General features: G+C 36.5%; 1 protein-coding gene across 1 annotated transcript; it reads right to left on the bottom strand.

Moving 5' to 3' along the window:
• Nucleotides 1–774: 774 nt before the first annotated feature.
• On the bottom strand, nt 775–3,869 carry LOC110700533 (protein NRT1/ PTR FAMILY 4.6-like). Its single transcript, XM_021878085.1, has 5 exons — nt 3,664–3,869; nt 3,435–3,543; nt 3,084–3,301; nt 2,286–2,729; nt 775–1,932 (listed from the first exon to the last, which is right to left on the bottom strand). The coding sequence occupies exons 1-5, from the start codon at nt 3,664–3,666 to the stop codon at nt 958–960; spliced, it is 1,749 nt and encodes a 582-aa protein (XP_021733777.1). The 5' UTR covers nt 3,667–3,869; the 3' UTR covers nt 775–957.
• Nucleotides 3,870–13,608: the final 9,739 nt, after the last annotated feature.

Raw genomic sequence — 13,608 nt, 5'->3', positions numbered from 1 at the left:
TGAACACATCATTTCACATAAAACTTTACAAGTTTTCCGTTGATTTACATATTTTGTTTATCACGGAAATAAACCGGGGCTTGCTCGTGTCCCCTACCCTCACATGAATTAGGAAGCCTAGGGTAGCAAAGTCAATTAGAAAATGGGAGAGTAACAATATCATTTACTATGGCGGTTGCCTAATAACTAGCAAAAATTAATATGAGTTTTCGAAATCAATTTTAGTGCTGACGATATTCGATCATAGAATTGAAGGTGCAGCTGTTACTTCGCTGGATGATGCTTGCATGATGTAGACTAAATACTGTCCCCCATATGCATGAACTCACCTCACAAATTAATACAGATTTATTTATTTTTTTTGGCCGGATACCGGATTTATACTGATGTGACCAATGTCCGTAATTAATACTCGTAATAAGCTTTCATATGACAGTTTATATTTAACGGAGAAAGTATTTTCATGGACCGACTGCACGTATAAATCGATAGAACCCATTCGAAATAAAAAAAAAAAAAAAAAATATATTGTACTACGTAATTATTTATTATTTATGAAGTGGTAATAAACTCGAATATTAGATGTGTCATAACATTCTAAAATTTGATGTCAAAGACGGGGTTACAAATGCTAACACTGAAAATATCGGAGTAATTTTGTTAAACTGAGCCGTAAAATCATTTTGTTGAGGAAAATATGTTACTAAATTAAAAAATCGGACTCTTTTAGATTAGTTTCATTTAGAGTCCCTGTGCAATTGACCACTCTGCACATGCTCAAAACCACCCTTGTACTCGTATATACTTTACATGCATAACTGTCTTAATAATCAGTACAACATGCATGCTTAAAAATCTCAAGAACTTCCTACATTATATTAATAACTACAACATAATACCTTCCAAGATGAATTAAATCACATTAAATTTGAACTGCTACAAATCGATCATATACGACTAGCCATGATTCATGGATCGATACTTGTATCGTCTAGCCCAAAACAAGTAGTTCAAGAAGTTCACACCACTTAACACACACATCATCCAGTAAAACCTTTCTAAGTGATAATGATTGAGGTTGCTTCCCTTAAGCCAGGGGGTGTGACCGGAAACTCCTGTGATTCGATTAACAACAGCTACTAACACCGAGCTTAGATAGTACCCGATTGCTAATGATGCCCAGGAGAAAGATGTAGCCAATGATTTCATACTTCTAGGAGCCTCAGTAAAGAAAAACTCCAACAAACCTGCTAGGCTAAAAAGATCAGCAGAGCCTAGAAATAAGAATTGTAGCGCGATCCATAGAAATGTTACGGGTAGTGGCTCAGATGAGTCTAGTAAACCTCGTTGAGCTGCAACTTTCTTTCTTTTTGTCTCGACTAGTGCTGCAACTGCCATTGCAACAATGGACATAATTAGCCCTATTCCAATCCTCTGTAGATGAGTTATTCCCATTTCGGTTTTTGTCAGTTTTCTTGCTAGTGGGAGTATGATGTGGTTGTATAGAGGCGCGAGTATTAGTATGAAGACAACCGGGAATACTGGAAGAGAGGCCGGTGGGACTATTAAGGAGCCGAGTTTAGTGTTCATTGTCGCGGCTTGTTGGATTGAGAAGGTTGAGAGTTGAGCTAGGCAGCAGTTTAGCATTATAGTGGAAGCGAAAATAGGGATGGTTTTCATGACAATTTTAACATCTTCTACTTGTTTTTTTGAGCAGTCTAGTGTCTGATGGACTGGATTGTTTGTTACTGCCTGGTTTAGGAACTTAAGTTCAGATGTTTCTGTTGTTGTCGCGGTTGCTGTTGTTGTCGCGGTTGCTGTTGAAGTTTGTATCTCATCGGTAGCTGTAATTCGAGGGCTTGTTTCCATGTTCATGACAGCATTGCTTGGTTTCCTTGGGAAGAGCTTGTTGCAAATTGCTGCTGTCAAAACCTAATCACAATGAGAAACGATTATATGAGCTTGCTTACACGTGAATAAGGCTAAACGACTAACTGTTAATCAGTTACCTATAAGGGAGTTTTTTTTTTCTCCTTCAATGACCTCACTTCAACCTATACTACACACTTCTAAGAGTAGTTTCAATTTAACACATACTTTATTCGTACTTGGTAATGTAAGATTGTAATAAGACACCTAACATGTTAGATGTCTAAATATGTAATGTTGTTCTTCACTATAATAACCCGTTACATAAAAGGTAGGGTCTAGAGAGGTTCAGATATACGCACTGTTACAGTGTTACTCGATCTTGTTGGAAAAAAAAAGGAGGCTATACAAGTTACCTTGAAGATGATTGTCAAAGGGCTTCCTGCAGGAACTTTGATCCTGTAAGTAGTGGATCCAAGTAGAAAGATCGGTATAGCGAGCAATATAGTTAAAGTCGAAATTCCGAATCCCCATTGCCAGCCAATGTTATCCTCAATCCACACCACAAAGGTTACAGCAACTAAAGCACCACAAGAAAGACAGAAAACATAGTAGTTAAAAAATGTTGATCTTTTCTTCCTTCCTTCTTTAGTATTCTCATCAAACTGCTCGGCTCCGTGTGGTGGAAGCGAACCTTTGATCCCTCCTACACCAAGTGCTATCAAATATAGGCCTATAAATAGCACGGCTGCTTTCCCACCTGTGACTTCACGGCATGATTCGTTGCTCGATTTGGTCGGCGGACACGGTGGTGGTTGCAAGGACTCTATATGAGCTTGGATAGTGAGTATCAAAAGACCCTGCACAAGTAATAATAGTTGATTGAGCTTCCTTAATTCTTACTTTAAGCTAAGACAATACTTTTGTTCTTGTTTGTGAATTGTGATAGATGTAATAATAACTTAATGAACCATTTCTATTGTTTAAGTGTTATTAATGAGATAGTAACATAAAATTATAATCACATTTCAAACATTTAATTAAGTCTTTAGAATGCTACAAGTTACTTTCATGTCTTAGTCATCCCATGTGTAGTAACATTCATTTGATGCAATTTTCTTGTTGAAATAGTATAATATATGGTTGAACTATTAAGTATACATGCATTTTGAAAAAATAAAAAATCTATTAAGATTAATTTTATTCCTACTTACCATAAACTCGATTACAGCACTAATGAAGAACACTTGATATGTGGTGAAGTAAGCATCGGACAAGAAGCCACCGAGAAGTGCTAGAAGAAACGCCGTGCCCATGAAGTTTGTTACAATGATGGACGATCTGGATGGAGAGAAGTGCATATACTTTGACAGGTAAATCACTAGATTACTCGCGTTTGCCAAGTATGCAAGGTTCTCGAGTACCTCCACAACTAATGGTTGTAACAAGATCGACAATCACAAGCAACAAACAACGCATTGGTTAAGTTCATTTGCAAATTGGATGTCACTTGCATCCGAATGTATAATAGACAGTTAGATAATTAAGCAAGAAAAAATACGAACCTAACACAAAAAATGTTGCAAGAATTCCACCATGACGACCTTTAATGGCTGGTTTGTTCTTCCAATCTACATAACCTTCCCATGTGATTAGCTCGCCGTATGCTTCTTCCTACATAATATACGTATGCATCACATAGGTTAGCTAGACATATTAACAGAACAAGCATGCCTAATCGATTTTTCGAATGTAATTAAAGACGTGTTTAAGATCATAAACGGATAAACCCACCATAGTGTCACAAGTTTGTTGTATGTTAGAGCTGTTAGATTATATATGAAGGTTTTAGACTGTGAGCTTTGTTCACTATATTGTGAACGAGTGTTGGGGTGAAGATGAGAATATATAGAAACATACATGAGTCATAAATCTCATAATAATGAATTATAGAGAAAGATCTAGAGTCCAAGAAAAAGACTTGACATTCCTTCTCTTGGACCTTTTCGCCTACCAATCTTTGTGTTACAAAAGTCTACTCATCTATTAAAAAAAATGTTGAAAAAATATTGTACAAGAAATATTATCTAAGTCCTTAACTAAAATATTAGGTTTTTATCTTTGTTTTGATATTTTAGTGTTTTAATTAAATGTTTAATTTTTATAAAGGCTTTAACTAACCATGCATGTCATTATTGTGAATAGTAATAAGTAAACAGTACATATCCTTTTGAGTAGATATGACAAGCAAATTGTCGGACATGTCGTATTGAGATGATGAGTCATTTAGATATATTTTTATACTCCGTATAATTCTAGCCAATTCGAGTAAAATTATGTCAAGAAAGGGCCATTGATTAATAAAATTACTCTGAAGATAATTAAAACAATTACGTTGTATAAGCTCATAAAATACATGCCAAAGTAATAAATCGATTCACTTGTCTATCAAGCCGATCCGATTTAGTTTAGCTCTATCAATCTCAGTTTAGCTCGATCCCAATTCAAACTCGATCCCAATTCAAATTAGGTTCGTTGATCTAGTTTGACATATGTTTTGCATCAATGCAAGTGGTATAAATCATTAATGATGATTGAATCTATGCCAATTGCTTTTTAGCCTAATCTATCTTTCCCGATTTGTACATATGTTGCAAGTCTCTATCTAGGATGTAAGTCCTTATCTTTTGTTATATCGGAATAAGAGAATACTAGAAACTAGTAAACCAAAAGAGAATGAGTTACTTGGTCCTGTCTAATTAATTAAGCTTAATGGAGAATCACGTTGTCCCATTATTAAGATCACGTACGTTGAATCCAAACAAAGTCCTTTTTTAGTCTAATCCCGTATTAGCTTGTTTAATTTGCTCAATTAGGAAATGTATTATTCTAATCGGCTTCAGAATTGAACTCCTCTTTTTGGAAACTTGTTTAAGAATTGAGGTCATAAAATTGTTGTAGAGAAAGTGACAAATAAACGATAAATAATGTAGATGGCATTATTATTACTTATCTTTGATATCCCGTTTAATGATTCAACCCATTTAAATACTACTCCCTTTGTCCCATAATATAATTCTTATTTTTCTTATCTTGGAGATCCAAAATGTTGTTTTTGTTTCTAATTTTGGATAATATGTAAAATCTATTATACCCTCACTTTTTTAACTTTATTCATTATACTTGTTAATTTACCCTTAAATTTTGTACATATTTTGTACTTTTTTTTTCACTTTCTCTCTCTTACTTTGTCTATGATTGTATTTTTTTCACTTTTAATAATGTATTTTATCATTTTCTCCTCCTATTTCTAAAATACCGTGAAAAAACACAAACAATAATTATATTATGGGACAGAGGGAGTAGTAATTAACATTTGCGAGATTAGGTAAATGTGACTTATAAGGTGGGGAAGTAGTACGTGGTGTTAGTTGATTGCCGTAGATCAATGGGTGATGTTGGCCTTGTCAGCTAAATTTTCGTAGATTAAAATTGGGGTGATCATAAATAAAAGAGTGTGTAAGATTTCTGAGACGAATTATGAACAGACAAATGCAAGTGGCCTAGGCGTGTGCTTAAATGCTTCAAAACTATTGGTAATTTAAAAATTAATTGTGAAGTAGGAAACTGTCCTTTTATTTTTTTTATCAATGTCCCACGTCTTTTACTCTTTATCCTTAGTCCCCACACAATTAGTAGTGGTACGGCCACTTACTTAAAGCTAATCTTCAAAAATATTAAGCTAATGTTTATCTTGAATAATAATACTTGGGGTTTTTGTGATGCTAGCTTAGTATATATCTTAGCCAATCAAGTATAGATTATGATTGAGTCTCAATTACATCCTAGATATTAGTACCTTAGGGCGTGTTCGGCTCTCTTTTAAGTAGCTTTAGGTAGCTTTTAGTGGTTTGACCAAGTCAAATCACTACTCAACAAAAAATGTGAGTGTTTGGCAAAGTAATGGTTCAAGTAACTTTTAGTGGTGGAGGTAACTTTTATTAAAAGCTAATATAATTAGCTTTTAAAATTAGAGGTAGCTTTTGAAAATTTAATGTATAGTTTTAAAAATAAAATATTGATTCTTAAATGTAACAGCTAGTCAACCATTACTTTACCGAACAATCATACCTAAATTATCTTTTTTCACAGCTAACAGCTACATACACATCTCACAGCTATCTCCACAACTACAGCTATCTTCACAGCTATATATTGCTGAACATGTCCTAATTAATCTATTTTGAATTTGTTTGGGAGACTTTTGAGGTAAGAAGTGAGTCCAATTCAATAATGGGGGATATTAATTAATAGAGAAATGAAATTAACAATTAGCTGATTGTGAAGATGTGGTTGTATTGGTATCTGTATTAACTCAAACTAGTCTTTTGACCTGTTCGATGCATGGGTTGTTATTTGGGTTAATTATTAAGGGAGGTGACTTAAACACAAATGTTAAGGGAGGTGACATGTGACATATGGGGTAATGAGTGACTTGTGATGACATGTGTCATGGGAAAGATTTTGTGGTTTGTGTTTTTTAAATACTAATTATAGATATAGATTTTTTATTTTTTTTTTGGTGCTCACGAGGGGCAAAGCCCCAGAAAAGAAACAAAACAGAATAAAACTAAGGAGGAATTAAACGTGGCATAGCCACACCTACTACATCATCATGTAAAATTCTCCCTAATGCTAGAGGGGGGACTTGAATCAACACTGTAGGGTTGTTCTGATTGACTCCTTGATTAGCCAGCCAATCTGCAGCTCTATTTGCTTCTCTGTATATATGGTGTACTTGAACCTGCCACTTCACATCTTCGAGCATTTGTTAACATTTTGAAATAATATGCGTAGAATCGCAAACATGCGTCTGGTTGCCTTGAAGAGCTAGCACCAAAGCTTGGCTATCAAGTTGCACTTGAAGTTTACCAGGTTGTAATCTTGCTGCCAGTTCTAGTCCATATTCGAGAGCTCTCGCTTCAGCTTTAAAAGCATTACATACCCCAAGGTTCAAAGAGAAAGCGTAAGCTAACTTACCCGTTGCATCACGAATTAAGCCACCTCCTCCAGCATGACCAGGGACCCCTTTTGCTGCTCCATCCGTATTTAAAACCAGCCATCCAACAGGAGGGGTAGCCATCGAATATAAGCTTCAGTACGTTGTCTCGATGTTGCATTTGGGTGGCTTTCGAAATCCCCTACAGCTCTCCAAGTTTCTTCAAATTTTGCTAATAAAAAAGCTCTTATATCAATAGGATTTTCATCGTCACGATCATGGACAACATTATTTCTCCATCTCCAAGTCCATCATATAACCAAAGCAAAATATGTTGGCCAAATTTCTGGTGATAGTTCCTTCCTCTCTTGAATTTTAATATTTCGCACTATCCACTGTTTCAAAGAGCCTGTTCGAAATTGAGGAGAGTTGGCAGGACCCCCAACTTGTCTCCAAATATCCCGTGTTACCTTGCAATCTCTTAGCATATGGAGCATAGTTTCATCATGTTTAGGGCATGCTTTGCATTTAGGATCATCCGTTAGATTTCTCTTAAATCTGTTTTCATTAGTCATGAGTCTATCGTGCAACACAAGCCATAATAGAACTTTTATTCGTTGCTAAACTCGAATACTCCATACTAGCTCCCAACTTCCATCCAACGGCACATTCACCTCCCCTCGAATAATTTGTAGCACAGATTTAATAGTAAATTTTCCGTTAGCACCGCCACCTCAATACAATAAATCACCCATCGAAGGGTCATCTCGAACTTGGTGAGCTGCAATTTCTTTGAGAGTATGTTCTGGCAGAAGGTCACCAAAAAGATCCCACTTCCACCATGTCTCCTTATCCCAAAGCTCCTCAACCGTTGCCCCCTCTAGTTCCTGTGGGATAGGAGCTGTGGCAAGTTCTCTAAGTTTGTCCGAACAAGCCCACTTATGTTCCCAAAATAACGTTCTGTTTCCATGTCCAATGGCCACTCGGGCTCCAAGTCCTAAGACCTTCACATTTTCTGTAATACCCCTCCAAACATTAGAAATATTGCTCTTTGTTTCAAACATGTCAATGTCACATCGCCTCTTGCAATATTTAGCTCTCAAAACACTTGAACACAAGGAGTGTGGTTCCGTCAAAACCCTCCAACCAAGTTTAGTAAGGAAGGCATCATTCATTTCTCTCGAAGATCTCATACCCAGGCCACCTTGATTTTTATTGAGTTGCAAAGTTTCCCACGATATGAGGTGAATTTTGCGTTGGTCTTCATTGCCCCCCCATATGAACTTGCGAACTTTTTTGTCAATATCATCACATATATACCTTGGGATCTTTGCTGTCTGCATTGCATACGAACTAATTGTGGAAATAGAAGACTTTGCTAAGGTAATTCTTCCTGCAAGAGATAGGTATTTAGATCTCCAACCGGATAATCTTCTGTCAACTTTTTCACATAAGTAGGCAAAAGTATCCTTTGTAACCCTGCTAGTTATCGTAGGCATGCCTAGATAAGTACCAAAATCATCTGTTATCTCCATTTGTAAGGCACTTGCTATTACATTTTTTGAGGTTGACTCCATATTTGGTGAGAAAAAAATACGGGATTTGGCATTGCTCACCTTCTGACCATATGCTGCACAAAAATTGTTCAAACACCCTTTAATTATATTTGCTTGTTCTAAAGTGGCTTCTGCAAATAAAATTAGATCATCAGCAAAGCAGAGGTTCGAGAGCTTGGGACCACTCCTACTTGCTTTAATTGGCTTCCATTTGTTATTAATGATCGATTCTTCAATAACTTGGTTGAGCCGCTCCATACATAGCACAAAAAGGTACGGAGAGAGAGGGTCTCCTTGGCGAATACCCCTTCCCGGTTTAAAAGATTGAGTAGGTTCTCTATTCCAGAGAACTCTCATAGAAGTAGAAGTAATACATTCCATAATAACTTCAATGATCAGTGGTGGGAATTTTACTTCAAGGAGGGTATCATGGATAAATTCCCACCGGAGTCTATCATAAGCTTTCTCAAAATCTATTTTAATTGCCATCATGCCATTTGAACCTTGCTTATTCTTCATAGTATGCAAAACCTCTTGAACAATTACAATATTGTCTGTAATCTGTCTTCCGGGAACAAAACTAGTCTGAGTACTAGAAGTGAGGTGAGGCATCATTGGTTTAATTCTATTGACGATGGTATTTGTAATTATCTTATACACCACATTACAAAGACTGATGGACCGAAATTGAGAAGCTAGTTCTGGGGCATCCACCTTTGGAATAAGGACTAAGAAGGTTTCATTCAAATGTTCTAGAAGACCCTTTACCTCGAGAGCCTTTAGAGTAACATCATATACATTATTAGCAACCAAATCCCAATGTTTTTGGAAAAATAAAACTTGAAAGCCGTCGGGACCAGGCGCTTTTAGAGCACCCATTTCATCAAGAGCCTTGTCAATTTCACACTTAGTAAAAGGGCGGGATAAGGTGTTCCAGTCCCTTGTAGTAAACTCAGGAAAGATATCAGTGGGCAGGATCCCTTCTTCAATGGCACCCTCGGCAGTGAACAAATTTTGGAAGTAGTTGACAATAACCTCCTTTATTCGATCCAAATCATGTACCCAATCTCCATTCTGATTTTCTTTAATAGCATTAATCTTATTCCTCCATCTACGAGCAATAGTACTTAGATTGAAGAAGGTAGTATTTTTATCTCCCTCTCGAATCCAATCAACCCTCGACTTTTGGTACCATAGAATTTCCTCTTGTTCGAGAACTTCATCAAGCTCCTTTCGCAATTTCGATTCTAATTTAATCAAATCTCTGGATTTTTGTTGTGCCAAGCTCTTTTGAACTCCTGCAATTCGAGCATTTAGAATCCTTTTTTTTTTCTAAAGATATTATGGAAAACCAATTTATTCCAGTCCTGCAAATTATCAGCAAGTCTTTTTAGATGAGGGATGAGAGGCGCTTCTTTATCCCAATTTTCTTCCATAAATTCTCTGAAATTTTCGTGAGTCAACCAAGCAGCTTGAAATTTAAAGGGTTTATTGACATTCGAGATTGGAGCAAAGCCATTAGGCGATATAAGTACAGGGAAATGGTCTGAGTGGATAGCAGGGAGATTGCGAGAGGCAGCATTTGCAAACTTTAAACTCCATTCACTATTACAAAGGGCACGATCGAGTCTAGCACTTATTCTAGTATTGACAGAATTTCCTCTAGCTCAAGTGTGAGAGGGGCCGCTGAATTCGACTTCTAACAGGTCTAAGTCTTGAACCCATTCATTAAAAATAGCAGAGCGTCTAAAGGTCTCATGGCAGCTCGAACTTCTTTCCCACGAAAACCGAGTCTCATTAAAGTCTCCAGCTAATAATCATGGTTTATTATTGTTTACTGCAAAATCTTTTAATTGCTGCCAAAGTTCAGTTCTTTTAGTAGGATCTGGACTAGCATAAACGGCTGTAAAATACCAAGGGGTTTCTCCCACCCTCTTAATATCCATAGTAATATATTGCCTGTGTTTAATAATTGGCTCTACCGTAACTAATTCAGCTTTCCAGTATATCCAGATACCACCACTAAAGCCCTCATAATCGACTCTAGTGTGACCAGAATATCCCAAAATATTTGCAATTTTGGTCGCCTGATGTCCACCCATATGGGTTTCGACCAGAGCTAGAACCATAGGTCTGTTTGTATTTACTACATCCTTTAAGGCAAAAATAAACTCTCTACTCCCCGCACCCTGTACATTCCATATCATGCTGGTAATGGGGGGACTATTTGGAGCTAACTTCGGAATAGTATCATTCATAGAAACAGGAATTTGAGGTAAAGAACTTACATAAGCAGCACGAATCATATTGAGGATTCGGTTAACCTCAACTGGAATTTTCAAAGTGATTACCAATTCCATTGGCTCCGGAATTGGTTCCCTCCAAGACTCGATATTGACTTCCATCACATGGATCAGGGGGTTTGTTATACCCATGTAAGGAATCTCCATCGGTTTCCCCATTTCTGGTGGCACTGCTAGCTTGACTACATTCGACATTTGGGGTAACATAAAATCTGGAATATGCTCCTGCATTCTGTGTTTCCTCTGAAAAAACCTCCTGCTCTACTTCTATACAATTCTCTTTGAGTGTATATTGTATAAGGGCTTTTGTTTTTCTGTGTTTAGGCTCGGGGTATTTTTTGTGGCTTCTACGTTTGCTTCGATGTTGGTGAGTGGAGCAAGAGGAGTCTTTACTGCTTCTTTCTGTTTTTGGCTTCTAGGTGCATCTTTTTTTATTTTTATTTTTGTTAAAATAAATATTTTCTTTATTTTGGGAGATATCCCTTGATTTATCTTTTCCAAAAGCAAAGGATAGATTTTTTTGAAAATTATCTAGAGGATTTTGTGATTCTTCTCCTAATTTTGCTGTTTCCATATAAATCTCATTATTCTTAGAAAGATTTTCATGATCTTGTTCAGCTATCTCACTAGTATCCTTTGTGATATCTACTACTTGCACAACTTTAGCATTACTAGTTTCATTCAAAAGATTCTCCTCAATATCCTGCTGATTTAGCGCTTCAAATCTAGACCCTCCACCAGAATTTCCTTTTTTTCTATGTAAATCAGTTCTTGATCTTTGACCTTGATCCTTTGAATTTCCATCGTTACCCTTGCCCACCGGTTGTCCTGCTTTTTCAGGCCTCGGAGTCCCTTTCCGACCAGGTTTCTTGACGAGCATCCAGTCCCCATAGGCATCTTGCTCTTCAGGTCTAACAACAGGAACTGTTTTTTCAAGAACAACCTCATCTAATTGCTCGTTGATATCATCAACCATCATTTGATCATTTAGGGAGTTTTGAAGGCAATGATCTTCAGAGTGCCCCATCACTCCACACTTGTAGCACACCATTTTTATACCTTCGTATTGAATTCTCCATATTTTTCCTTTTAACCAGAATTTTGCTAGCAAAGGCTTTGACAGATCAATTTCAACACTCAATCTTGTAAATTGGCCTCTTTCAGCATAGGCAGTTGAACGATCAACTCGAATTACCCTCCCAATTTTTGCCCCAATTTTCTTTAGAAACTCTTTATCAAAATATTCAACTGATAAATTCGGAATTCGAACCCAAACAGTTAAAACATTAATTGAGGCCTCTTCATGGATAAAATTCGGTGTCCACTTCCTTATAGTAAGGTATTTATCATCAATTAACCAGGGACCTTGGGTTAATACATGATTGTAATCATCAGCATTCGAAAATCTGGCAATAAAGTACTTGCATCCAATATCTGTCAAATTCAAGTCCCCTTTCAATTGCCATTTTTTCTTAAGTCTTTTCATTAGACCCATGTATCCCAAACTGCCATCAAACATTCTGATTATAAGAGTATTCCTCCATGGCTTACGCATTGCACTTTTCTCTGCTTTTGTAAGGAGGATGACAAGACAATGTTCACTATCGATCACATCATCCGGAGGTTCATCATCATCAGATACCTCCTCCTCTTCTTCCACTTCAAATTGGATTCCAGCATGATTTTCCAGTTGAGTATTACGCAGCAAATCTCTAAAAGATCTCTGGTGTATGGCTAAACCATTTGGAGCAGCATGATGGTTTTGCGCATTCAATGCAGGGAATGGGATGCTTAGCTTTTGGCCATTTAGGATAACATTTTCAACCTCCATGGGTTGATCTGATTCCTCAACATTTTCCCCAAAAATTTCATGAGTTATTTTTCGTTTAGGTTTTTTATTCGATCTGATCAATTGATCAGTTAATTCAGGGGGACTGGGAGCATGTTGAGAAGCGGCCATAGGGAGGTTATAATTATAGATATAGATTAGATGTTTAGACTAAGGGCGTGTTCGGCGCTAGCTTTTGAGTAGCTTTTAGGTAGCTTTTGGTGGTTTGACCAAGTCAAATCATTACTCAACAAAAAATGTGAGTGTTTGGCAAAGTAATGGTTCAAGTAGCTTTTATTAAAAGTTAGGATTATTAGCTTTTGAAGTTAGAGGTAGCTTTTGAAGTAGCTTTTGAGAATTTAATGTATAGTTTTAAAAATAAAATATTGATTTTTAAATGTAACAGCTAGTCAACCACTACTTTACCGAACAATCATACCTAGATTATCTTTTTTCACAGCTAACAGCTTGTTGACAGCTAACAGCTACATACACAACTCACAGTTATCTCCACAGCTACAGCTACCTTCACATCTATATTTTGCGGAACATATCCTAATTGGTTGTAACACTGTTATGAGTGTTTCTAATATTAACTCATTATAAACTAAGTAATAAACTTATATGTAATAGAGTATACTGTTTTATTTTTAAAAGAATACAATACTTGTATACATTATATTAGCTATTATTATCTAGGAAAAAATATTTCTAATTGCTTAAAAGCTTAAGTTTGCTTGTATTTCTCCATCACATTCACGTAAATTTGTGAGTAATCAAAGGACCACTTCTATGGAATTTGTACATTTTCCTCAAAACAATTTGTTAACACTAACACTTACCTGAAAACGATGGAATGATTTGTTTGGATGATTCGACCAGAAAAAATGTCGGAGTATGTTAATTTGATATGGTTTATACGGGCAGGATAGAAAACTGCACCGCCGTGGTAACTCTTGTAGCTTTCACACATTTAATTTCCAGCCAAGCTCCCATTCACAATTTTCAGCCTACTAATTCATCATCTGCTCATTAATTATTCTACATTGCAAT

The sequence above is a fragment of the Chenopodium quinoa genome, unplaced genomic scaffold, assembly GCF_001683475.1.
Source record: "Chenopodium quinoa cultivar QQ74 unplaced genomic scaffold, ASM168347v1, whole genome shotgun sequence".
NCBI lineage: Eukaryota > Viridiplantae > Streptophyta > Magnoliopsida > Caryophyllales > Amaranthaceae > Chenopodium > Chenopodium quinoa.
The sequence above is the reverse complement of the archived record's forward strand: the minus strand, read 5'-3'. Positions and strand labels throughout refer to the sequence as shown.

Coding starts and splice junctions, on each gene's coding strand:
- LOC110700533 (XM_021878085.1), bottom strand. Junction 3,302..3,434: donor TGCAACATTTTTTGTGTTAG/GTTCGTATTTTT, acceptor TACAACCATTAG/TTGTGGAGGTACTCGAGAAC. Junction 2,730..3,083: donor GTGCTGTAATCGAGTTTATG/GTAAGTAGGAAT, acceptor TTACTTGTGCAG/GGTCTTTTGATACTCACTAT.